Here is a 26,930-nt window from a genome sequence, read left to right on the forward strand (position 1 = left end):
TCAGGAAGCTTAGGATGCTCTGGGATTCTTGCTGAGCTTCTCATCGTTTACTATTTTAATTTTCTGCCTTGCTGTCACATTAGCTTCTCTGACCTCAAACATTTGCTGTTTTCCAATGAAGTTCAATGTAAGCTTGTCGAACAGCATCTCATCTTGCAGTCAGGCACTTTATAGCTCAACACTTTCAGATTTTAACATCTCTCAATTTTATTTCAATTTTCATTACGGAATAAATTTTGCTCTTGTTTTTCACTACTTTTTGTTTCAGAAAATAGTTATTCTGTATTCATATCTTCTCCAGATGCACCCTTTTGTTTCTTTGTCTCACCATAGTCTCTTCTGATTAAGTACCACCAGCTCTTAGTTCCTCTTCCCTGTCCTCTAACCTATTCAGTATTTTCTGGCTTTATTTCAGATTTCTAATATCCACAGCACTGTGCTTTTGACTAGCTTTCTGTTCATTTCTCACTGGCCTTCTGTGATCACTTTTATTTCCTGATTCCCACAATACTTCCTCCTCAACCCACCCTGCCCAAACTCCATTTGTACCTCAGCCATCAAAGGATCATCTTGAGGATGTGGACTATCTTTTCAGCTTCCACCCCTCCTTCTGTTTATCTGCCACTCTGGTACTCCCTCGTTGTTCTTTTGAATATTTATCCTTTAGGTTTCAGCAATCCTCCTTAAGCCATGAGTTTGTTTTTTGTGCAACACTTCTTCAGACTGCTCTTCACTTGCTGCAACATTAACAAATTGACAGTAACGTATCTAAATTGTGGGAATATAAGCTGTGAGGAGGACACAAAGATTACACAGACAGGGTAGACTGGTGAACAACAAGGTAGCAGATGGAGTATAATGTGCCGAAGTGTGAAAGTGTTCATTTTGGCAATAAGCGCATAAAAGCAGAATATTTTTGTTTAAAAGGCCGAAAACTTGGGAAAAGTTGACGTTCACAAGGATGAGCTTGTGCAAGGTATACACATGGTTATTATGCAGATAATGCAAGCCATGGGAAGACAAATGGCATAATATCCTTTGCTGTAAGGAGGTTTGAATACAGGAATTAAGATTTTTCTCAATTGTGTCAAACTTTGAGACCCACACTCAGAGTACTGTGCATAGTTTTGGGCTCCAGATATATTTGTATTAAAGACAGTACTGCAAAGGTGTGCCGTAATTGGAAACAAATGCCGGAGATCACAACAGGTCAGACAGCATCTATGGAGACCGAGAAAGCAAACCTTTCGAGCTTAGATGACTCCTCTTCAGAGCACTCAACGTTACCTTGCTCTGTCTCCATGAATGCTGTGACCTGCTATTATCTCCCAAGTTTTCAGTGCAGATTCCAGCATCTGCTGTAATTTGCTTCTGCATTGTTTGATATATTGGTTTTGAGACAAGAGAATTCTCCATAATTGAGAGGCTGAGTACTTTGTGTGTATATTCGATGGAGTTTAAAAGAATTCAAGTTGATTTCATAGAAACATAGATGATTCTGAAGGATCATGACATTAGGGGTAGATACTGAATGGTTGTTTTCCCAGATAGAGGTGTGTAGACAGTACATTCTTGAGATAAAAGGATGATCATTTAGGATTCTAACAAGAAATTTCTTCACTTCAAATCTTCCACTGCTGGGACTAACATTCTGCTCAAATTTTAACCTATTGCTTTATGACTTGACCAAGATTGGAATGTTTCAACATCAAATTCATTTGCTCCCTCAGTCCCTGAATGGGAATTATGTGATCTAGAATTTGAACTAATGGACATTCTTAAAGCAGTTAGACAGTAAGACGTAGGAGTAGATGTATGCCATTCAGCCCGTGGAGCTGCTGTGCTATTCAGTGAGATCATGGCTGATCTGATCCTCAGATCCCCTTTTCCCCTTGATCTTTGATTCCCTTTATGATTAACAATCTGTCTATCACAGCCTGGAATGTACATAATTATCCAGCGTCTACAACCTTGCTTTGTGAAAAAATTCCACAGGCTCATCACTGTCCAAAAAATATCCTCCTTGTCCTCACAGAAGAAGTGGCTCATTTAAGACAATGTTGCCTTCTGGTTCTCGACAAGTAGCGAGTAACTTTTTTATATCTACACTATCAAGTACCCTAAGAATCATCTTGGATTCATGAAGTTTACTACTCCTTTCTCTAAACTCCACTGAGTGCAGGCCCAATCTACTCCACCTTTCCTCAAGACAGTCCCTCCATATCCAAGATCAACCTAGTGATCCTAATGCAGTATATCTTACCTTAGATAAATGGACCAAAACTGTGAACAGTATTCCACCTGTCATCTGATTAGTGCTTTGTGCAGTCTTAGCAAGACTGCTATATTTTTATACTCTCTTCTCTTTGAAATAAAGGCCAACATTTTTATTTACCTTTCTCCTATTACCTGCTGAACATGTATGCCGGCTCCCCTCCCCACATAGTCCCTGCACCCTCTAGCCTCCCCATATTCCCCCCCCAAAAAAAAATGGCATTATAAATAGATCACACTGCATTGAACCTTTGTGCTAGAAAGTGCTGGAAAGCAGTGAAAAGAATAGAAGCCTCCTTCATTTTGGGAACTGGCCTTGTATATTGCACTGGAATGCTTACTGAAGGATGGAATGAATGCAAGCCTGGCAGAAGGTTTATTTTTGTGGGAGTACAGGCTGTATTGCAAAGTTGACAGGAGAACCAAATGAAGAATTGAAGAACTAACATGTCATAGAGTCCTAGAGATATACAGCACAGAAACAGATCCTTCAGGCCAACTTGGCCATGCCGAACAGATATTCTAAATTAGTATGGCCCATTTGCCAGCATTTGGCCCATATCCCTGTCAACCCTTTATATTCATATACGCATCCAGATGCTTTTTAAATGTTGTAATTGTATCAGCTTCACCACTTCTGGCAGCTCATTCCATGTACGCATCTTCACTGTGAAAAATGTTGCCCCCTTTGGTCCCTTTTAAATCTTTCCCCTCTCACCCTAAACCTATGCCGTCTAGTTTTGGACCCTCCACCCGCCTGGGGGTAAAGACCTTGTTCAATTACCCTATCCGTTCCCCTTATGATTTTATAAACGTCAGAGCTCACCCTTCAGCCTCCAGTACTCCAGGGAAAATATCCCCAGCTTATTCAGTCTCTCCGTATAGCTCAAACTGTCCAATCCTGGCAACGTCCTTGTAAATCTTTTCTGAACCCTTTCCAGTTTCTCTCAAACCTTCCTAAAGCAGGGAGACTAGAACTGTGCGCACCATTCCAAATGTGGTCAAACCAATATCCTGCAGAGCCACAACAAGACCTCCGAAGAAAATAGTGGGAGATGGGGTGAGGTAAAGAACAATGCTGCAAAGATTTGGGAAGAGTAAGATTTGAGGGAAGTTTGAGGCAGGGATACAAAATGAAAAGTTGACAAGCAAGAAGTGTCCCTGGGTTAGGTCACCCCTGCACAGGAGACATGTAGGCCAAGGCCAAGTAAGTGAGACTGAGGAAAGAAGCAGGAAGATGTTATGGAATTGGAGATGTAATATGACTACAGCTTCTGAGAGGCTGAATAGGACAAATTGGGGCGGTGATGGAGATGACAATAACAATTTTTAAAGAGAACTAACAATCTGAGTCCACAAATTGCTTATGAAAATAGTATGAGAGTGAAGATTGTAGCCAGACTAAGTTGGAGACGCCACTGGGTTAAACCTGAAAATATATAGAGACATGCAATTTTCTGCAGAAAAATTCTCATAATAAACATTGTAACTTTAAGCAATGATCTGCAGCTGCCAGGTGCCCACTCCAACTTGTGTTTTGAAAATTTGCATTATCTAGTTTCTTGGGGAAAGAACAGAATTGGAAGTTGCAGGTAAATAAGTCAAGTTGGTGTTTTAATGAGATGCTATTGTGTGGAAATAAGGCAGGCGCCGCTTAATGGCGAGATTCTGAAGTTGCCATTTAGGGTTGAGGAGAAAACTGGGGGGGGGAGACGAAAAATCTTGATTGTTGAGAGTATGACTTTTTTCATTCATACTGTGTTTCCCCACCTTTCCCATCATTGTTTATATCATTCCAAAATGATTCCACTCTCCACATCATGTATATTTGTATGTTGGATTTTTGAGGATAATCTGTATTTGGTATGAATTGAACTTTCTTTATATTTTCTTTATTGTCCAGCATCTTAAAACAACTCCCTAATGTGTATTCTACTCATCCGTTCAGTATTGCATCATCTGAAGACCAGGAAGAATCTTTCAATATCATTATCAAAGAAGAGCCACCAGATGATGATGAGTACTATCATACAGCAAACAGAGAGAATCTTGATAATGCTGGGCTGAAATGCAAGAAAGAGGAGGAGGATTATTTAGATTCTCCTTCTAACCAGAGCACTCCAGCTTCAGGGGGACAGCTTGATGGAGCTAATTGTGAGTTAGCTAATAAAACCAACAATAAAAACTGTATAAGTGAAGTGGATACAATTACTGGGGCTACCAAGCGGCCGTTGAGTAGCTCTGAAGGGGTAGCTAAAGCCAAAATGCTGCGAATGGAAAGCGGCAAAATGCCAGTTGTTTGCCTGGAGCCTTGCACCATTACGAAGGGTACTATAAAACTATCTGACCTGCCTCAAAAATTCCTCTCTCCTTGTCGGAGAAACTGGGCACCTTTGACTCCTCGTGCTGTCCGCTCTCCAAGATCAATCGAAAAATCTACGCACTCTCCCAGTTCCACTGAAAAATCTAAGCCAGAAAATGTTGACTCATTGCCATACAAAGAGAATGACTCTGAGTCTGTGTCTGGAAGAACGAAGAAGAAAAGGAATACCTCTACAGTGTCACACAGCTCAATTGCTTCTAATACAACTCCATCCCAAAAGGCCTGTAGTGAAGATTCCAGATTTTGCAACATCAAACACACTGAAAAGACTACGAGTTCTAGGATTTGGAGCCCTGCAGGAAAGGTGGATAATTGTACTGAGGATTCACCAATTTATTCAAAGTCAACACGTTTATCAACTAAGGCCATCAGTTCAGGTATCTGGAGGCCTCCAGATTGCACAACTATTAGTATTAAAGAAATACCTACACTACACTCCAGCTCAAAGTCTCCACGTGTAACAAAACAACAGCATCTTGCAGCCAAAGCTTATAGGCGGAGTCGATCAAAAAGGTTGCGGCAGTCTGCAAAAGCTGCCCGTACTGTGTCTGCAGCACCTGTTTCTCAGGATTCCTCTGAACATCTGGAACAGGAAGAAGTATTCTGTGATGTCAGTCCGGACCTGGATGACGTAGAGGGAGTTACCTTTGTGTCTTACGCATCTCAGGTAAGGATGTTATCGATAGGCATATGTTTCGTCAAAAAAAAGACTTTTGCTCATGGTTAAAATATATCATTTCCTAGGTATATTGACAAAACACTTAATAAGTGGACATTTCTGTATTTTGTGTAAATACTTGAATAATCAAAACTATGAATATCTAAAGCTTAATCACCTTTGGGACACCCATAGTTTGGGAAATTTTAGTCAATGTTATCAGAAAGGCTGGCCATTAAATGTGTGCTGTGAGGGTATGGTGTTTATTCAACTTAACCACACCTATTAAGGGTGAAAATGATCCATCCAGCAGTGTGACAGATTCATATCAAACTAGAAAACCATTTACACAATGTTTGCCAAGAAAAATAGGGCAGTGCATGTTGTAGCTGCATAGGACACTGGTTAGGCCACTTTTTAGAATACTGCATTCAATTCTGATCCCCCTGCAGTAGGAAGGATGTTATGAAACTTGAAAGTGTTCAGAAAAGAGTTACAAGGAAGTTGCCTGGATTGGAGGGTTTGAGCTATATGGGAAGGCGGAATAGCTGGGACTGTTATCCCTGGAGTGTCAGAGGCTGAGGGGTCCTGTTATAGAAGTTTGTAAAATCTTGACCGGCACAGAGAGGTTGAATAGCCAAGGATTTTCCCCCCTGAAAAGGGGAGTCCAAAACTAGAGGGCATCAGTTTAGGGTGAGAGGGAAAAGATTTAAAACGGACCTGAGGGGCAACTTTTTCATGCAGAGAGTCGTGCATATGTGGAATGATTTGCCAGAGGAGGTAGTGGAGGCTGGTACAGTTGCAGCATTTAAACTCCTCTCGATAGGTATATGAATAGGAAGTTTTAAAGGGGTATAGGTCAAATGGGGCTAGGCTGATGTTGGATATCTGGTTGGCATAGATGAGTTAGACCAAAAGGTCTGTTTCTGTGCTGTACATCTGTAAAATGTTGATTTGGTATGAGTCCATATTTCACTTGGATCCATTTAACACCTTACAATCTACAATGTAGTTTTCTCTTATGTTGTTTCTAACAGATCACTACACACAAACCTGTTTTAATTTGAGCTCAATTCAGCTGAAGAGAAGTTTTTAAGATAAATATCGATGAGAGCTCATCAGTGTTCCAAGTTTTTTTTAAACTCCAGAGTTCATCTGTTCCCTACTATTTTCCTACTACTGTTTTTGAGTTCCTTTTAGAGCTGTTGTGTTTAACTTTCTCATGTTTCGATCTGAATATAAAATTCGGGGAAGTACCCGTCTCAGCCCCCAAGGCCTGCTCCGCTTCAGTAAGACCATGGCTGATCTGGTAGTTCCATGGTCCTGTTTAACCTCCCCTATAACCCTCCACCTTGCTTATCAAGAATCTATCTATCTCCGCTTTAAAGTAATTCAGACTCTTCCACCATAATTTGAGGAAGAAAGTTGTGACCCCCTTGGGGGAGGGGGCGGGGAGAGAATATTATCTGTGTCTTACATGTCTTGACCTAATGTTTAAAAATAATTGTCCCTAGTTCTGGATTTTTCCAGAAGTAAACATTCTTTCCACGGGTACCCTGTCAAGATATCTTAATCAAATTGTCTCCCGTTCACTATTCCTTTCAAATTTGAGGGTAATGGAAGAAAACTTCATTTTTATGGATTCATTCATAATCATAAGCCATTATACTGCCTGTCTAGCAGTTGCGACCTTTCGGTCCTCAACATGAGTTGTTACTACAGATGGTAGTATTTTTAAAATGCCTCCTAAGAGGGTAGCGTCTCTAGGAGCTTTATATGTAGTTCTTTGTAATGCTTTTATCTGTCTGTCAAATCACTTTGTCTAGCCCTTTCAAATTCAGCATAGATTTGATCAGGCTGCATTTGTAAATTCCATACTCTTTGCCGAAATGCCTCCGGCACTAACTTGTCTGAAGTCAATGTAGTAGTCCTCATTAGATCATTATCCTGAGAAACTGCTTCTGACAGTGAAGCATAAATTTCCTGTGCTTTATCTTGTCAACTTGGTCACGTAAGCAATGTCCAGTCCTTTTCTACCAAATTCATTTGCCTAGCCGTTTTCTCAAATGACATGAATAACGTATCACATCTTTTTCCTCAAATTTTCGTAGAGCCTGTGCAAATATGAATGTTCCCTTACTAGACTTCAAATTATACTACTTATGCTACTTAGTGTGTATGCTGTTCATGTTCTGCTGTATGTCATCCCTAATCGTAACCTTAAAGAGGTACTTATTGGAGTCCTCTTCAGTAAAACTTAATGCTTGTTGCAACCATTACTTAGCTCCTAATTGAGTCCTGGGGTAACCAGTAGTGGAGGGGATGGGAGGGTTTTGCTAGGGCCTCTTGGCCCCATAGTTTAGTCCGGTAAATGAGCACAAACTTACCGTGCTGCCTACTTAAACCTCAGACAGTCCATGCGTTGTGACCCCCTTACCCAAGAAAATAGTGTGTAGTAATTTGTAGGCTAGTCAGTTTTATTGATAATGTTTGAGGGATAACTGTAGGTCAGATCATCAAAAAGAAATCACTTGCAGTTATTCACATGCTATAAGGGGATTGCTTATACCTGCTCAAGCAGGTTGACTTTATTAATTAACTCATCTGAAAGTGCTGCATTGGAGTGTCAGCCTAGACTTTATGCTGAAATCTCTGGAATGGAACTTGGGTGTTTCAGCTGAACCACAGCAAACACCTGAGTAAGTGATTAATGCAATGTGCCTAGGAGGCAGGACTGCTCGAGCCTCCTCTGTCACCTGACTACTCTTGCATTCATTACAACTAAATGAACAATTTATTTTGCATTTTTAATTCGCATCATAAATTTAATGTGTCCAAAATATTATTGAATCAAAACAAATGCCACTAATGGAGGTCTGGGATGCAGTAACTGGCTTGTCAGAAAATTATTGGTCACTGATCATTATTTTGCATCTGTAGGTTTGGGTCCCTGAAATTCTGTCTCCAGTTTAATTCAATGTTTAAGTGTTTCATGTTGCCTGTTTATTCAAGTTTTGCATGTGATTAAGTAATCAGTGATCAAAATTGGAAATGAATATGTTACCATTTTAGAGAAATTATCCTAATTCGGAAACATGGTTTGTTGTTCAATTGTGGCCAAATTTGATGTCTGTACAAAGATAGATATTAACTTTTTTTCCTATGCAAAACTCTTCAAAAGGCCATTGATATATAAAACAAGAGTGCAAACATTTGATAAATGGAGTTTGATGTAGGGAAATATGAAATAGGAAAGCAGAATGTCAGTTAAATGACAAGTCTGCAGAATGATGCCTTAAAGAAGGATCCTGGGTATCCTTGTGCCTGAATCGTAACACATTAACCTGAAGGTGCGGCGGGTGATTAGGAAGGTAAATGGAAGGTTGGCCTTGATCACAAAAACGATGGAATAGAAAGATAGTGAAGTTCTGCTACAGTGTACAGAACATAGTCATACAACATGGAAACAGATCCTTCGTCCATGCTGACCAGGTTTCTCAAACTAAACCAATCCCACTTGCCTGCATTTGGCCCAAATCATCGTTAAACCTTCCCTAATCATGTACCTATCCCAGTGCCTTTTTAAATGTTGTAACTGTACCTGCATCTACCACTTCCTCTGGCAGTTCATTTCACACACAAACTACCCTCTGTGAAAATGTTGCACCTCCAGGTCTCTTCTAAATCTTTTCCCCCTCACCTTAGAAAATATACTCCCTAGTTTTGTGCCCTCCCACCCTACGGAAAAGATAGTTGCTATTCACCTTATCTGTACCCCTCCTGATTTCATAAAATTTTATAAGTCACCCTCAACCTTGTATGTTCCAGTGAAAAAAAGTTCCAGCCTATCCTTTTCCGAAAAAAGGTCCAGACCCGAAATGTCAGCTTTCCTGCTCCTCTGGTGCTGCTTTGCTTGCTGTGTTCATCCAGCTCTATACCTTGTTCCTCCAAGCCTATCCTTATAGCTCAAACCCTCCAGTTCTGGCAACATCCTGATAAATCTTTTCTGAACTCCCTCCAGTATAGTAATATCCTTTCTATAGAAGGCCAACCAGAACTTTACACCGTAATCCTAAAAGTGATCTTACCAACGTCCTGTACAACCTCAGTGTGACATCCCGTCTTCTGCACTGAATGGTTTGAGCAATGAAAGCAAGTATGCTAAATGCCTTTTTAACTAACTGTGATGCGACTTTCAAAGAACTGTGTACCTGAATCCCAGATCTGTCTGTTTGACAACAGTACCCAAGGCCCTACCGTTAACTGTACAAGTTGTGTCCTTATTTGTTTTACCAAAATGCAATGCCTCACATTTATCCAAATTACGCTCCATCAGCATCACTCCCAGAGATATCTCATGGGGACTTCTGGCCAGCATATTTTTAGTATTCAGCCACACCATCGTAGCCTCTACTCTGCTTCTTGGGTCGGTGTGCCTGACTTTTATCTCGCATGAGCCCTACCTCCTTGGACTGAAGGTTGTGACATTCTCCATTGGCAGGTTGGTAAATATCCTGGCTCAAGTGCTACCCACATTGGTAATGAAGATCCACCCCTTCTGTTGGAGTGGCATATTGCTAAATTTACTACTTTTTTTTGTTAGCTTTGTTGTACAAGATAATGGCCCAGATGTTGTAGTAAAAGTAACAGTAAAGTTAACAGTGATTGTTGTTATTAAGGAATAAATTGGACATAGCCTTCAGGTGTTCACAAATATGCAGTTAAACATGAAATCATGATTGTTGCCTGAGCTACCCTGCTTCTGCCAAAGTTTACTACATCGTACTATCTTATGGTAAAAGTTTCAGTAATCACTAAGTCAATTAAATCAATAAGTGTGTGAAGTTGCAATACCAGTACACTATATACACACTAAGCAGCACCAGAAAACAGTTGGGGCTTGTTTGTTCATGTGGAGGTGAATTTTTGATAATGAAAGGTAAATGCTAAATGTTACCAAAGATCCTCAAAGATTTACTTGGAGCCCTATTCCTTCAGGTTTTGGGTGGTATTGTGGAGGTCCCATCTGACTTCTGAGATGAAACGATTCCATAGAAGATCAAGTTCTCCTTGATTTTGTTCATTTTTTGGAGCCAGTGTTTGTAATTCAACTACTTTCAAAAAATCTTAACTGGTCACTTGTAATTTATTTTTGTTGGAACTTGCTGTGTACAAATTGGGTGTTATGTTTCTGATATTGCAGCAATGATTATACCTCAGAAATACTGCAAATGTAAAGCACTTCCTGAGGTTGTGAAAGAACCTATATAAATGCAAGTTTTTTAAAAACAATAAATTTGTCTTTGCCTTTTTCACTTTGTTTCTCAGAATTTGAACTGTTACAATAGTAATGCCAATTTGGATAGGAGGTAGGTTGAGTGAGCATTGGTAACTAAGTGATGGTTTAGTAGGAGGAAGTGAGGGAACTTGACAGTGGGGCATTTGCTTCTGACATGGCCTTTTGGAGCTCAAACAAAACTGTTGGATTAAGCTTGTGTAGGGAGTGGTTCAATTATGGCTGTTTATTTTGCAACCAATCCACATTTTTGAATTTCTTAGCTGTTTTTTCGTCTTTTTTAAAATGTCATTTGTTTGTATTTAATTCTGAATTGTTTATGATATCATTTAAACATATTGATCAATATTTGTACAGGATGCCCTTCAGAGCCACCTGGTTGAGCAAGTACCAGAGAACTCAAGTGATGCCATCCATCAAACAGGTATTACATAAAAAATCTTTTATTGTGTGTGCTGAGCAGCCAAATGAATCTGATTTGGAGTTTGAAAAGTTTCTCTGGTATTTAGTCAAGTTGTATTTTACCAAAAACTTGCTTTTGCTTCAAATGAGAATGATGATGTGACAGTTTCTAAACTCACTAATAGAAATAACAAAATTAAACTGCAAGTTTCCAACTAACTGACCCACAGCAATGTACTAGGAGAGAACAAAAAAAAATGTTAACAACTCAGCGGGTCTGGCAGCACCTGTGGAGAGAAAGCAAAGTCAAAGTTTCAAGTGTTGGGGCCCTTTATTTTAACTAGTAGCATCTAGGAAAAAGGTGGTATATAAGCTAAAACTATGCTTTGGGTGTAAAGTACATGACAGTGAAGAGAAAGAGAACAACAGTTAGGCAAACAAAGGGTTGGGTAATGATATACCAGGGAAGGAGAAACACTGACAGTGGAGACCAGAAGTGGGTGAGAATGGTTTAGCTAACATTACGAGTGATGATGAAAGTAATGGTGGTAGACAGGAAGAAAGATTAGAGCAGAAATTGTTGGCGAGAGGAGCAGAACTTCTTCAAGGGATGATGTGGCGGTACAGAAGGATGTTGCAGGTTACAAAGGGACATAGGTAAGCTGCAGAACTGGGCTGAGACGTGGCAAATGGAGTTTAATGTGGAAAAGTGAGGTGATTCACTTTGGAAGGAGTAACAGGAGTACAGAGTACTGGGCTAAAGGTAAGATTCTTGGTAGTGTGGATGAGCAGAGAGATCTCGGCGTCCATGTGCATAGATCCCTAAAAGTTGCCACCCAGGTTGATGTGGTTGCTAAGAAGGCGTACGGTGTGTTAGGCTTTATTGGTAGAGGGGTTGAGTTTCAGAGCCATGAGGTCATGTTGCAGTTGTACAAAATGTTGGTGCGGCCGCACTTGGAGTATTCCGTACATCTCTGGTCACTACATTATAGGAACGATGTGGAAGCATTAGAAAGGGTGCAGAGGAGATTTACCAGGATGTTGGCTGATATGGATGGAAGGTCTTATGAGGAAAGGCTGAGGGACTTGAGGCTATTTTCATTAGAGAGAAAGAGGTTAAGAGGTGACTTAATAGAGACATACAAGATGATCAGAGGATTAGATTGGGGTGGACAGGAGCGCCTTTTTCCTCTGATGGTGATGGCTAGCACGAGGGCACATAGCTTTAAATTGAGGGCTTATAGATATAGGACAGATGACAGGTTCTTTACTCAAGTGAGTAGTAAGGGTGTGTAATGCCCTGCCTGCAATGGTAGTAGACTCGCCATCTTTAAGGGCATTTAAATGGTCATTGGATAAACATATGGATAGTAATGGAATAGTGTAGGTTAGATGGGCTTCAGACTGGTTTCACAGTTCAGTGCAACATTGAGGGCCGAAGGGCCTGTACTGTGCTGTATTGTTCTATGTTCTATACTGGTGCTGGATTGGGGTGGACAAAGTCAGAAGTTACATGACACTTGTGAAGGTTTCACTTCACCCATCAAAGGGGCTGCATTCCGAAAGCTTGTGATTTCAAATAAACTTGTTGGACTGTAACCTGTTATTGTGACTTCTGACTTTCTTCAAGATGGGCATATCTGGAGGAGGTGTGGCAATGAGTTAAACACTAAAATAAAACCAAGAATTGCAGGTGCTGGAAATCTGAAACAAAAACTAAATTTGCTGGAGAAGGGAGCTCAGAGATAATGGGAACTGTAGATGCTGGAGAATCCGAGCTAACAAAGTGTGGAGCTGGATGAACACAGCAGGCCAAGCAGCATCTTAGGAGTACAAAAGCTGACGTTTCGGGCCTAAACCCTTCATCAGATGTCAGCTTTTGTGCTCCTAAGATGCTGTTTAGCCTGCTGTGTTCATCCAGCTCCACACTTTGTTATCTTTGCTGGAGAAGTGTTGACTCTGCTTTATCTGAATTTATCCAGCAACTTCTGCTTTTGTTTTAATGTTCTGGGAGACTGTGCAACAGAATTTGAGATGTTGTGAAGACCTTTTTTTTAAACAATTAATAAAGGTTTTCAGTGCCGTAAATGTGGCAGTAGTGTAAGATGTAATTCATTTCTCGGAAAGATGGATAAATGGGCACAAAATGACAGCATGCGATAGGAAAGGCCACTTAGTTCAGCAGTCAGATTTCTTCTCAGGCTTGCATTATCAATCTTTACCCAGTCATGAATATTCTGTGAAAATGTGTCATGAATGTCTGTTGGACTTCTTCTGTGCTACAATGGTAAATGAAATTGGTGTAAAATACATACCTAACTTTGGATTCTGCATGAAACATCAGACCTACTTGGCTTAATTATAAAATGTTTTCAAGGTCAAGTTCACATATTTAATTATATAACTATATATTTGTCCCTATAATCTTCAGTCTCTTTTCAAACCAATTGTTCAAATAGCTTTCTTTTCAAATGTGTTATTTAGTAGGATGTTGATATTCCAGTTTAGAGTCAAATTTTGCGTATTTCTTTGGAGTATGGAAGATTCCTTCTTGGATCAAGTTTTGTTGAGTACCCTGTTTTGGGAGTGTGTGGGTTGATTGAATTGATTTTAGTGGGTAAGTCAAATTGGGATTTGAGCCCAGTCTATTTTCTGATTATTTTTCCTCTTTGTATTCACCATGCTTTTTGAAAATGTCATGTTACTTTCCATTCTAGCAGCTCCCCAGGAAAGTGATGAGGAGAAAATTGAAAGGCTGGAAGAGAAGCTAATTGAGGACTTAACACATTTAGACTCCAGAGTTATAATGCACCCATCACTTAAAGCAGGTGATTGTGACATGTGTGACAATGCATGGTAGTTTGAGCCAATCTGATGGTCAGTGAAACATCATGAAGTAGATGGTAAAAAGTGATTTGAGATATATCTAGTTTGCTTGATTTTTAGTATGTTTTTTGGATTTTTTCATGTGATCATTTTTATGTTACATCTTTAAATTCTGTTAAAAGAAACACAGATTCTGTTTGTTTTTGTAAGGCTTTAGGTCTGATTTAAATGAATGTTTCTCCTCCATAGCTGGTGTTAAGCTGAGTTCCCTGATGTCAAAGGTCAGCCTGAACTTGAAACACTTGGGAGTTGTATTACTGCCTCCATCGGCAGATTTCACTGAACCTGATTGGAGAGATGCTTTAGAATGCTCACCGTCCAGACAAACTGACCAGAATTCTCCAGGTGAGCAAACAACCAGTTTAGTGAAGCATGACCTGTCCTGTATTAAATAAAAATGTTTGATTTCATTTATTGGTTCTGTATTCTCTTCCATATCAGTATTAACTTTGTCATTTGAATTGGACCCAACTTTGTTTTTGTCAATGACTGTGAAGATTTGAAATAAATTAAAATCTTCAGGAAAAAATTAAAATTCAGAGACAAGACTGAATTCAAACTGTTAATTTTAAATGTTAAAGCATTGATTAGTAGACCAGAGCATTTTTTTGAATTGACATTAGAGATTAGAATGCTAAATGCCTTTTCAATACTGGCTTAAATGCTTAATAATTGAATGGCTTTCAGAGTTTTATGACAAAGCAAACAATAGTGCTTGTGAGAATATGGAATGAAATTTGGTAACATCTCCATTAAAACCAGAGCTTTATTTTTCAGTGATAGCACTACAACTAAATTGGAAATGACCTATGCTAGTATTGACTTTTCTAATAACTTAAAATAATCTTGCTGCCAGCACATCTTGTCTTTCATTTACGTGTTGTGAGGACATATCAAACTGAGGCCATAAAATTTGAAGGGCTGCAGTTAAAGGGTGAGGTTCATGTTGGCTATTTGAGTCACACTGTTAGATATTTAAGGCCTGCTCACCTGTGCTGATATATGTAAATCTGACCATAACTTGTGTAATATTTTTCATAGTAGAGATAAAACATAATTCCCTTTTTCGTTCTGGTTAAGTCCTTTTGCCTAACAATTTATCTTTGGAACCCTTCCCCAGTTTTGGGCATGCCATTCAATAGTGCAGATGTAATAAAAGCTGTGCTTTCTTAAATTTGTTACATCAAGAGTTTCAGTGCCCTCCGTGTGACAATAGTGTAAGATGTAACTTCATCAAAAATGGATAAAATGGAACAGAAGGACAGTATCAAATAGGAACAGCCACTTAGTTCAGCAATTCACGGAATAGCTGTTTGTTAACCCTCAGTCTTTTCGAGCTGTGCTGTAACTCAATGTTTGAGAGTTGACTCCGCCTTAGATTAATATTTCATATCTTTACCCTGTTCAGATCACTTCTATTTTTTTAAAAGAAAAGGTGCATCGGAATAAATTATTCTTCCCTCTCCACTTTCGTAAGCAGAATGTATTTCTCAGGAAGGTACTTTATTTTTTCAGACTAACTCTAAATCTGGATTCTGAAAGTAAACAGAGATGTGATTGGAAAAGAGGCCTTAATAATCCTCTCTATATTCTCAAGTCAAATTTGTACATCAACAGTAGCCACTAATTTTAGATGAGACTTTTTTGTACAGTTACAGTTGCTGTGGTCTCCTTTTTAAACCTGTGTTTTTCTTAATGAACATTCAGCAGAAGAAGAAATTCCATTTGTTTCCAGAACCGGAAAAACAAATGATTTTACAAAGCTGAAGGGTTGGAAACAAAAGCTTGCGCAGCATTCTGGGACATCTGTTTCCAAACAGACAGAAGCAAGTAAGTTCTTAAATTAGAGTGTTCTTGTGACTGAAGAAGTTAATGGGGCTAACTTTCAACTGGCAACTAATTGGACTGATTACCCATCTTGCATGGAAGCCACGTGACTTTTCTTTTCACTTAGTTGAAATTAGTAAATAAAAAATCAATGCAAATTTGTGAGGAGTAAACAATTTGTTTGAAGCACATTTTATGCCAGACAACAAAATTGAAAGCCAATCCCAAAGTGATTTTTCTACCCCACTTCAAAGAAAAGAAGCTGCTGCTGGCCACTGTATTACCTGACCCCCAATTCCCATCCCATCCTGAATTTGCTAAATTTCTCCCATGCCTGACAGCCTGTATTTATGTTTTTTCTCTTCTTCAGCCTGTCTACCTGGATGCCTTTATCCTTACTTAGCTATTAGTCATTGCAGTACATGACCCAGCTACCTGTTACTCTTCCACAGTGAGTTGCCGGATGTTCTTTGGGACTTAGTCATTCCGTCAAACTGATGTGCAATTCCAGTTTGGGGTGGGGGGTGGTGCAGTGCGGGTGGTGTCTCAAATCTTCAGCCAGATGCTGGGGATCTATTCAGGTGGAAAATGTATTTCACCATACGGACATAACAGTTGGATTTGGTATCGAGGAAGAAAGGCAGTGTTTAATCTGGTCTTTTTTTTTGTAGCAAATCATGTGAGTACATCTTTAAGCAGAGTGCCTGCAGATACATGATAGCAAGTTAGGCTGCCTATTGGTTTTTTTTAAATTCATTTAAATTTTGCCATGCAAGTTCAAAGCTAGCTTTCCCAAAGCAACTTGGTTCTGTGTGTGGCAAGACGTACGTTAAAGAATTGCATATCTGCCATGAGGCTTGTGGGGAGGAGGGGGAACTATGCTGCTTCCATCATTGAAAATGTCTTTGGACTCCAGCAGTAATAAATGAACTGATCCTTTATATTTTTTGGTGTTAGTTCCAGCTTCCAGTTTGGAAAACACCGTGAAAAATCGTTCTGCCTTCTTAAGTGATAAACTGGATGAATACCTGGAAAATGAAGAGAAAATCATCAAACAACGAGCTGACATGTGCATAAACAAAGTATCAAAAGTTGTTTATCAGACGCCCACCAAAAGCTCCAGTTACGTCCGAACATTGGATAGTGTATTAAAACACCGGACATCTGAAGCCCCCCCTGGACAGTCTCGCTCAAGTAGTCAAGCTATGGTTTCCCCACAGTCCATTTCAGTTGGCTCAGTTTCCAAAGCCTGCAAACAGAATGGAAAAGTAATGCAATCTAACACAGCCAGCAAAGAGCAGAAATCTTCAAGCAGTACAAAATCAACACCAAAAACAGCCAGCCCAGCTACTAAAACATGTTCTACATGCATGAGACCTCCGGGACTGTCCAAAAACCAGAAGAAGTTAATGGATCTGGAGAATAGTGCCCTTTGGGATGGGAAGTCCCGGACTTATATTACAGAAGAACGAGCAGAGGCATCTCTCTTAACTCTACTCACTGCACAGGTAACAGCTCCAATTTATATTAAAGAAAAGAAACAGATGAAATGTGTTGACTAGGGACTAAAAGAATTCAAAGCTTGCTGAGATTGACCTTCCATTTTTAATTAGAAATTGCAGTGTACCCGTAATAAGTATTGTTGGTTAAAGTTAAGTGCATTTGGAACAAAAACAGATAATATCTTAGTACGCTTTCAAGCACTAATAAATTACAAGTGTGGTTTTGTTGAAGCAAGCCACCTTCTGCTATGCTTTATTGTATCTTAATTACAGATTGTTAGTTATGGACTGTACTTATTTTCACAGTAGCTCAATCTGAACATACCAAAGAATAGACTACTGAGCAAGGTGAAATTATGTGGCCATTGAAAGGTTACTGTTTCCCTCAAGATACACACGAGTATGTACTTCCAAGTTTTGCGGCCTTATTCGGTTCAGTAATTCCTTTTAGACTCCAGTTCATCCTGAAGCATCATCAAGCGGGACATTTTAATCTTTTAGCTGTCTCAACATCTAAATCTTGATTTTTTTTTACGCTGATTTTGGATAGCCGCCCGGGAACTCTCAAGATGGGTGACATGCCCAAATTCCAGGATTCATGGTTTTCCATCCTCGGGGTTTCCGACTTTCACAAGGGACTTTTGTGTGCGGGCTGATTTGGGTCACATAGCAAGTTGCTTTCCTGCCAACCTGTGTGGCTGCATTCTGGGGATAGGCGTGTCCTTATTCTCTTTAGTTGCCTTGGAGTTGGGCCACCTTTTCATGGTTGATGCCATTTTGGTGTTGTCTTTTGAGAAGTACATTCAAAAGATGTCCCTCAGGCCCGTATGTCCACTCTGTCTATTGGATGTCTGGTCTCTTTACCAAGATTCATTATGCATTGGTTCAGAGCCCAAAATCCATTAGTCTGTTGAAAAAGATGAACCCAAGTTAAACAGTTTCTCTTCTGTCAGTTGCTCGGTTTATGTATTCAAGATAGAGGTTTGAAGCACTTGCAGTTTTTGCACTGATACTTGAAACTGTCTGGATGATTGACTGTTTTACTGGCATGTAATAAAAGTCAAAATTTTGATTTTTTGATTTTTTTCTAAAGACTTCTTTTTACATGTCCTGTTGTCAGTACAGGGTTCATTACTATAATACAGTGTATTGTGGGTTAGTAAATATGGATGTTCCATAGCAATATGTAAGGGACAGTGGAGGTTGTTGGGGTAGGCATCGGCTAGCATGGATGAAGCATGGGCGATATGAGGTCTAGAGTTCCATAGCTCTGAAGCAAGCCTTTTAAACAATGCATTCCAATATTCAACAGGCCCTGTAACTGTCTCCGACCTCTTTCCCAGATTAGCTGGCTCACTTGCTGTTTGTCTCCCCCTGCCCAGGCAATAAAAAGTTACTCTGGAGCTACTTCCTTATGAGGCAGGTGTGCAAAGCTGGGCATTTCCTGACTCTCACTACACACTTCAAAGGTGAAAATCCAGACCCAGGTTTTCTGCTTTCTGGTCACTTTTTCTGCCTTCCAATTAATAATCTTCTAAGTTACATTTGCATAAGCTAGTCTGTTATATTACAAGTACCTCTGCTGTTGATTCTCTCTCTCTGTCTTTCTCCTCCTCCTCCCACCCCCCCCCCCCCCCCATGGACATGTGCAGACTGGTTGAAGGGCTTTGGGACTGTGGACCTAGCATGAGAAGCAGTGTTGCAGGAGACAGCACTGGTATTTTCTTTGGCTGAGCCAATATCTCAAGGCAGACAAAACGTGGAACTCTTAAGCAGATTGCTTTCCTGTGTGTAGGGAGTTTTGTAACATTTCTTTTTTATACTGTAATTTATACTAAAGATAAACAGTGTAAGATGTATGAATAACCCAATCCAAAGTAAAAATGCATATTTCTCTCACCGTCTCTTAGGGAAAGCTTCAGTCAAGAAAACATCGAGTGATACCTAAGCGGGCACCAGTGTGTAAGAATGAGTTCTGCCGCTTGGGCTGCATCTGTTCTAGCCTGTCACAGATGAAAGAGCCTCCCACACATTGTCGCAAGCCAGAGTGCATGTTCAACTGTAAGTGTCCAAAACGTGAAATGTTGGTGCTGAAGACTTTTGGGAGACGCAGGAGGCAACTCAGCAAGGCACTGCGGGAAGATCTAATATTCTACGATGCACTAGCAGATGATGATGAGTGGAAACCACGAACCAGAAAGAGGAAAAAGAAAAAAGTGACTGAATTTGGTTAGTGTTTGCTGTAGTGAGTAGGATGCAATAAACATGGAGCTGGATAAATAACAGGTCAGACAGCATCAGAGGAGCAGGAAAGTCAGTGTTTTGGGTTGAAACCCTTTTGAAACGTTGACTTTTCCTGCTCCTCTGCTGTTTGACCTGTGTTTATCAGCTCCATGTTTACTGACTCTACATTCCTTACTGTGTCCTAGTGATTAGGATGCAGTTTAATAACGGCGTAGAAGTTAAGACTATTTAAAAACTACTTCCTGATTAGTGAAAAATTCCTAAATTAACATACTTCATGGAGCAGGAGGTCTTAGAAATGTGCTGAATGAGGCTGGTCATTTACATTGTGCACAAGTGTGTGAAGAACAAAGGGAATATGATCTGTTGAAGGAGCTCCTTGGCTAGATTTAACCCTTAGTCCAGATTTGACTGTTAGGCTAAATTTCTGTGCTGGCAGAGGGCAGCATGGAAGTCCTGCCTTCCCAACCTAAACCCTACCCATGAGGGCATAGTCACTGTTGGGTTATACTCACCACCAGTCATCTGTCTGTAATGACAGTCTAGCGCTATGGTTCTGTGGGGCTGTGGTGGCTACTGTATGCTGCAGACCTAGTTTGTCACTTCACTGAAATACTGAAAATGCTACGTTGTTGGAAGTGCTGTCTTTTGAGATGTTAAACTAATGTCTCATCTTTCCTTTTCTAATGGTGAAGGTGAGAATTAAATATTTCTTGACATTATTTGGGGAAGCGCAGAGAATTCTTCTAGTGCACTGAGAATGCCTCCATGCTCTGGAGAGACCGGCATTGTTATGAATAATCTTCCTTTCTACGTTTTCCTCCCATTAAATATGTTGAGTGGTATCCTGGCACACGTTTTATAAATACCCATTAAACTTAATAGTTAACTGTTGATGGGCAAAATGAATGTTATTCATAGCACTGTTTTGTACATTATAAATAATAGCTATTTTTGATTTCAACTATGTGATAAGGTAATTGTTAAATAATTATTTAAGTGTTGAGCTTTTTGCATAGTCATAAGATGCTAAATCAGCTTTTCAAGGTGGTAAACTCTTTGAACTATGTACTAGGTTTGCCTTCACAAAAGGAAGGAAAATAACATCTAACAATGACCATCAGAAAGCTGTACATATTATCCTTAAAAGATACAGAAGTTCTTGGTTTTTTTTTAAAATGCATAATTCCAAGAATGTTCTGGGGTATGGGATTGGTGCAACAGAGGAATCAAAACCAACCTAAAATAACAGACTATGACTGTAGGATCTATTGTATTGTATGTAATTATTGGTGTGATGTCAGTCCACTGGTGTGTTGAAATAATTTGCAGCAGACTGAATGTAGTTCTTGTAGCATCAAAATCAGTATCAATACTTCAACTAGTGAGGTAGTATAGGTGAAATACTGTCTTCAGTTTTTGTTTTGTTTCTTTTCCGTGCAGCAATCCCTGAACCAGACCAACCTATGCGACCATATCCTCTGTGGATTCGGCAGGAGGGTGAGATAGATCCTGAGCCAGTCTACACTGCCCCTCATCTGGAATCCTATCATAGCAGCAAATGTCCCCTGTCATCCCAACCATCGTCTCCACTAAGTCCAAAGGGACATGACTCTACTAAAGCCAGTGTTAGTTCGGTGGTGTCGACTCCTGCTAGTTCACCGAAACCCTCTGAGGTGAGCAGCTGAAAATCATATAAGATCTTTCAGAAATGTCCATTCAGATTGTCGAGTTCTTAAAAATTTCAGCATTCGTTCATTTTGTGCTTTTATCAGCAATGGGGTAGCTAGAATTCTTGCAAGTCCCTTTTGTGGATAGGAAACATTACCAAGGCATGTAATTTAATTTTCACTATTATTTGTGTATATTGGGCCAGTTCAGCTCTCAATGTGAATAATATAACTGTGTGGCCAATAACAGTGACAAATAACCAACCTGTAGGACTTCTAAATTACTAAATAACCATGAGGAAAAAGGAGAACAGGGAATAAATCCAACTATCACAAGAGGAGAAAGTGCAAGGGAAACTAATGGGGCTAATGATTGATAAGTTGTTTGGACCTGATTTGATTTGTCCTGGGATATTAAAAGATGTAGCCACAGAGGCAGTGGATGCAATGGTCATAATTCTCCAAAGATACTTAGATTCTGGAAGAGTCCCAGAGGATTGGAAAGCTGCCAATGTAATACCTTCATTTGAAAAGAAAAGCAGACAAAAGCAGGTGACTAGGCAAGTTAACATAATGTCTGTGTTTGGGCAAAATGTTAGATCCTGTTATAAAGAATATAATTGTGCAGTTTTTAGAAATACAAAATATGAGCAAGCAGAGTCAGCAGCCTTCATAAAGAGGAATCATTCGTGACAAACGTATCCAAACTCTTTAAGGAAGTAATGAACAAGCTAAATATTGGAGCAGCGATGGATATTTTGACTTTTGGAATGCATTTAATAAGGTGCTGCACTTTAGTGAGAGCCTATGCTTTTGGAGGTAGTATATTAGCATGGAAGGAAGATTGCCTAACTAATAGAAGACGGAGATAACAAGGTGTGGAGCTGGATGAACACGGCAGGCCAGGCAGCATCAGAGGAGTAGGAAAGCTGATGTTTCGAGTCTGGACCCTTCTTCAGAAATGCATTTGGGAATTAGGGCAGTAGGAGTTGGGATGTTTTCAGAATGGCAACCTGTAGCCAATGGATACATACAGGAATCTGTGCTCAGACTGCAATTATTTCCAGTACAGGCCTTCGATGAGAACAGTATTCTAAAGCCAAGTTTTTGGATGACAATGTTAGATGGGAAGGCAAGTGGTGAGAATGACACAAGGAATCTGCAGTGGGATCGACAGCTTAAGCAAGTGGGCAGAAATTTGCGGATGGAATACAATGAGAAAATATGAGGATGTGCACTTTGCCTGGCAAAACAAAAGAAATCAATACTCTCTAAATTGAGAGAGACTGCAGATCCTACAGAACAGGAATTTGGGAGTCCTTGTGCATAAAAATCTCAGTAGCTATCTGCCATGTTCAGTGGATAACGGGGAATTCAAATGAAACATTGGCCTTTATTTCAAATTGTGAAAGTAGGGGGAAGTGTGAAAATGGGGAAGGGAGGGTGTTTTCACTAAAACTGTACAAGGCATCAATAATGTGAACAGTTTTGTGTTCCTTAAGAAAAAATGCATTGGCATTGGAAACAGTCCAGAGAAGTTCACTACGCTGAAACTGTATTGCAGGACTCTCTTCTGGGGAGAGATTGAATAGGTTTGGCATATACTCATTGGAATTTAGAAAAACAAGAGGAAATTTCATTTGAACATGCAAGATTCTTAGGCGACCGGTCAGGTTAGATACGGAAATGTTGTCCTCTCTTGTGGTCTGGTCTAGGACTAGAGGGCATAGTCTCTAATGTTGGATCACTGATTTAAGGACGAGATGATGAGGAATTTATTACGCAAAGGTAGTGAATTTGTGAAATTCTTGGCAGAGGGCTATAGAATTTGGTTTGTTAAGTGTATTCTAGACTGAGCTGGACAGAGTTTTATTCAGTAAGGGAATCTAGGATCATGGGATAAAGGTAGGAAAGTGGATAATTAGATCACCTATGATCTCATTGAATGGTGAATCAATGGACTGAATGGCCAGCTATTGTTCATATTTCTTATGTTCTTAGTTCAGAGACTTTTCAGAAGCTGGAGCAACCCAGAGGCAGACCTCTTGGCCCCCTGGATAGTCATTATCATCTTGTGGCCTGAAGGTAGATGGAGTGCAATTCAAAAGGCTGATGCCCTTTTCTTTTGCTAGGCACAGAGTTTTTGTTGTCTTAGCTTTTTCTACTCCATTGGATTGTTTGAGGATAGAAACAGATTTGGGAAAGATTTAGTTCACTGAATATTGCATTGCAAACTGAACAAAGCATGGTGGTTCATTTAAATGTGAAGAGACAAATATTCTCAGCTGGGATGGAGCTGCAGTCACGTGTTGGAGTCACACTTTCAGTTCTGATTGATTCTGTAGTTTATTGAGAAATGGCTATCATTTGATACAGCTAATTGTAACAACTATATCCATTTCCAAATTGTATCGACAGCCAACACAAAATGAATTTTAAAAAGCCTGACTAGTTTTCTAGGATTTCTTTCTCCAGTGATGTTGCACAACTTTTCTTTTCGACAATAAAACATTCTATTTATGTTCTGGTTGCAGTGTTTTTTTAGTGCTTCTCTACATTTAGTTTTACCTGCCACTTTCAGTCCAGTGATACTAGCATTCCCTTTTAAATGTTATCATTTCACCTTTCCTATCTACTGCATTTAACTATCTTTGTATTATCTAAAAATATAGCTATTATGTTGACTGACTACAATTATAAAAGATGATGCAAAATGGTTCTCTATTTGACCCTGTTGGTCACCTCGTCCTGAGATGATGACAGTCCTACACAGCAAGCCTTGATGTTCTATTTGGAATCAATTGCATATACATTATGAAATATTTCACGAATTAAAGCTTTCTTATTTTCAGAGCAAGCCTTTTCACAGGATCTCCACTGAAACAACTGCCCTTTCCCAGCCACGCGCGCATTCTTTTTGTCTCACGAGCGCACTCTCTCCCTCTCTCCCTCTCTCTCCCTCTCTCTCCCTCTCTCTCCCTCTCTCTCCCTCTCTCTCCCTCTCTCTCCCTCTCTCTCCCTCTCTCTCGCTCTCTCTCGCTCTCTCTCGCTCTCTCTCGCTCTCTCTCGCTCTCTCTCTCGCTCTCTCTCTCGCTCTCTCTCTCGTTCTCTCGCTCTCTCTCTCGCTCTCTCTCTCTCGTTCTCTCGCTCTCTCTCTCGCTCTCTCTCTCGTTCTCTCGCTCTCTCTCTCGTTCTCTCGCTCTCTCTCGCTCTCTCTCGCTCTCTCGCTCTCTCGCTCTCTCGCTCTCTCGCTCTCTCGCTCTCTCGCTCTCTCGCTCTCTCGCGCTCTCTCGCTCTCGCGCGCTCTCTCGCGCTCTCTCGCTCTCGCGCGCTCTCTCGCGCGCTCTCGCTCTCTCTCGCTCTCTCGCTCTCTCGCTCTCTCGCTCTCTCGCTCTCTCGCTCTCTCGCTCTCGCGTGCTCTCTCGCTCTCGCGTGCTCTCTCGCTCTCGCGCTCTCTCGCTCTCGCGCGCTCTCTCGCTCTCGCGCGCTCTCTCGCTCTCGCTCTCTCTCGCTCTCTCTCGCTCTCTCTCGCTCTCTCTCGCTCTCTCTCGCTCTCTCTCGCGCTCTCTCTCGCTCTCTCGCGCTCTCTCGCTCTCGCTCTCTCTCGCTCTCTCTCGCTCTCTCTCGCGCTCTCTCTCGCTCTCTCGCGCTCTCTCGCTCTCGCTCTCTCTCGCTCTCTCTCGCTCTCTCTCGCTCTCTCTCGCTCTCTCTCGCTCTCTCTCTCGCTCTCTCTCGCTCTCTCTCGCTCTCTCTCGCTCTCTCTCGCTCTCTCTCGCTCTCTCTCGCTCTCTCTCGCTCTCTCTCGCTCTCTCGCGCTCTCTCTCGCTCTCTCGCGCTCTCTCTCGCTCTCTCGCGCTCTCGCGCGCTCTCTCGCTCTCGCGCGCTCTCTCGCTCTCTCGCGCGCTCTCTCGCGCGCTCTCTCGCGCTCTCTCGCGCTCTCTCGCGCTCTCTCGCGCTCTCTCGCGCTCTCTCGCGCTCTCTCGCGCTCTCTCGCGCGCTCTCTCGCTCTCTCGCTCTCTCGCTCTCTCGCTCTCTCGCTCTCTCGCGCTCTCGCGCTCTCTCGCTCTCTCTCGCGCTCTCTCTCGCTCTCTCTCGCTCTCTCTCGCTCTCTCTCGCTCTCTCTCGCTCTCTCTCGCTCTCTCTCGCTCTCTCTCGCTCTCTCGCGCTCTCTCGCGCTCTCGCGCGCTCTCTCGCTCTCGCGCGCTCTCTCGCTCTCTCGCGCTCTCTCGCGCTCTCTCGCGCTCTCTCGCTCTCTCTCGCTCTCTCTCGCTCTCTCTCGCTCTCTCGCGCTCTCTCGCGCTCTCTCGCGCTCTCTCGCGCTCTCTCGCGCTCTCTCGCGCTCTCTCGCGCTCTCTCGCGCTCTCTCGCTCTCTCTCGCGCTCTCTCGCGCTCTCTCGCGCGCTCGCGCGCTCGCTCGCTCTCTCGCTCTCTCGCTCTCTCGCGCTCTCGCGCTCTCGCGCTCTCTCGCTCTCTCGCGCGCTCTCTCGCTCTCTCGCGCGCTCTCTCGCTCTCTCGCGCGCTCTCTCGCGCGCTCTCTCGCGCGCTCTCGCGCGCTCTCGCGCTCTCTCGCGCGCTCTCGCGCTCTCTCGCGCTCTCTCGCGCTCTCGCGCGCTCTCTCGCGCTCTCGCGCGCTCTCTCGCGCTCTCTCGCGCTCTCTCTCGCTCTCTCGCGCTCTCTCGGGCTCTCTCGCGCTCTCTCGGGCTCTCTCGCGCTCTCGCGCGCTCTCTCGCGCTCTCGCGCGCTCTCTCGCTCTCTCGCTCTCTCGCGCGCTCTCTCGCTCTCTCGCGCGCTCTCTCGCGCGCTCTCTCGCGCGCTCTCTCGCTCTCTCGCGCGCTCTCTCGCGCGCTCTCTCGCTCTCTCGCGCGCTCTCTCGCTCTCTCGCGCGCTCTCTCGCGCGCTCTCTCGCGCGCTCTCTCTCGCTCTCTCGCGCTCTCTCTCGCTCTCTCTCGCTCTCTCTCGCTCTCTCTCTCGCTCTCTCGCTCTCTCGCGCTCTCTCGCGCTCTCTCGCGCTCTCTCGCGCTCTCTCTCGCGCTCTCGCTCTCGCGCTCTCTCGCTCTCGCGCTCTCTCGCTCTCGCGCGCTCTCTCGCTCTCTCGCTCTCGCGCGCTCTCGCGCGCTCTCTCGCTCTCTCGCGCTCTCTCGCTCTCTCGCGCTCTCTCGCTCTCTCGCGCGCTCTCTCGCTCTCTCGCGCGCTCTCTCGCGCTCTCTCGCGCTCTCTCGCGCTCTCTCGCGCTCTCTCGCGCTCTCTCGCGCTCTCTCGCTCTCTCTCGCTCTCTCTCTCGCTCTCTCTCGCTCTCTCTCGCGCTCTCTCGCTCTCTCGCTCTCTCGCGCGCTCTCTCGCTCTCTCGCGCGCTCTCTCGCGCGCTCTCTCGCTCTCTCGCGCGCTCTCTCGCTCTCTCGCGCGCTCTCTCGCTCTCGCGCGCTCTCGCGCTCTCTCGCTCTCGCGCGCTCTCTCGCTCTCGCGCTCTCTCGCGCTCTCTCGCGCTCTCTCGCTCTCTCTCGCTCTCTCTCTCGCTCTCTCTCGCTCTCTCTCGCGCTCTCTCGCTCTCTCGCTCTCTCGCGCGCTCTCTCGCTCTCTCGCGCGCTCTCTCGCGCGCTCTCTCGCTCTCTCGCGCGCTCTCTCGCTCTCTCGCGCGCTCTCTCGCTCTCGCGCGCTCTCGCGCTCTCTCGCTCTCGCGCGCTCTCTCGCTCTCTCGCTCTCGCGCGCTCTCTCGCTCTCTCGCGCTCTCTCGCTCTCTCTCGCGCTCTCTCGCGCTCTCTCGCTCTCTCTCGCTCTCTCTCGCTCTCTC

At 42.6% G+C, this 26,930-nt stretch overlaps 1 protein-coding gene across 7 annotated transcripts in view; it reads left to right on the forward strand.

The window, feature by feature from the left end:
* Positions 1-26,930, forward strand: part of mgaa (MAX dimerization protein MGA a) — a 127,384-nt gene that overhangs the window by 16,676 nt on the left and 83,778 nt on the right. For 3 of the 7 annotated variants that reach the window (XM_048537820.2, XM_048537821.2, XM_059649299.1), the window contains exons 3-10: positions 4,178-5,324; positions 10,969-11,035; positions 13,731-13,841; positions 14,089-14,244; positions 15,607-15,729; positions 16,684-17,234; positions 19,139-19,457; positions 20,916-21,148. In XM_048537820.2, the coding sequence (XP_048393777.2) occupies positions 4,178-5,324; positions 10,969-11,035; positions 13,731-13,841; positions 14,089-14,244; positions 15,607-15,729; positions 16,684-17,234; positions 19,139-19,457; positions 20,916-21,148 (2,707 nt within the window). The remainder of the gene's footprint in view (positions 1-4,177; positions 5,325-10,968; positions 11,036-13,730; positions 13,842-14,088; positions 14,245-15,606; positions 15,730-16,683; positions 17,235-19,138; positions 19,458-20,915; positions 21,149-26,930) is intronic. The other 4 variants (XM_048537822.2, XM_059649296.1, XM_059649297.1 and 1 more) reach the window with 4 other exon arrangements.

Source organism: Stegostoma tigrinum, chromosome 10, assembly GCF_030684315.1.
Source record: "Stegostoma tigrinum isolate sSteTig4 chromosome 10, sSteTig4.hap1, whole genome shotgun sequence".
NCBI classification, from domain to species: Eukaryota; Metazoa; Chordata; class Chondrichthyes; order Orectolobiformes; family Stegostomatidae; genus Stegostoma; species Stegostoma tigrinum.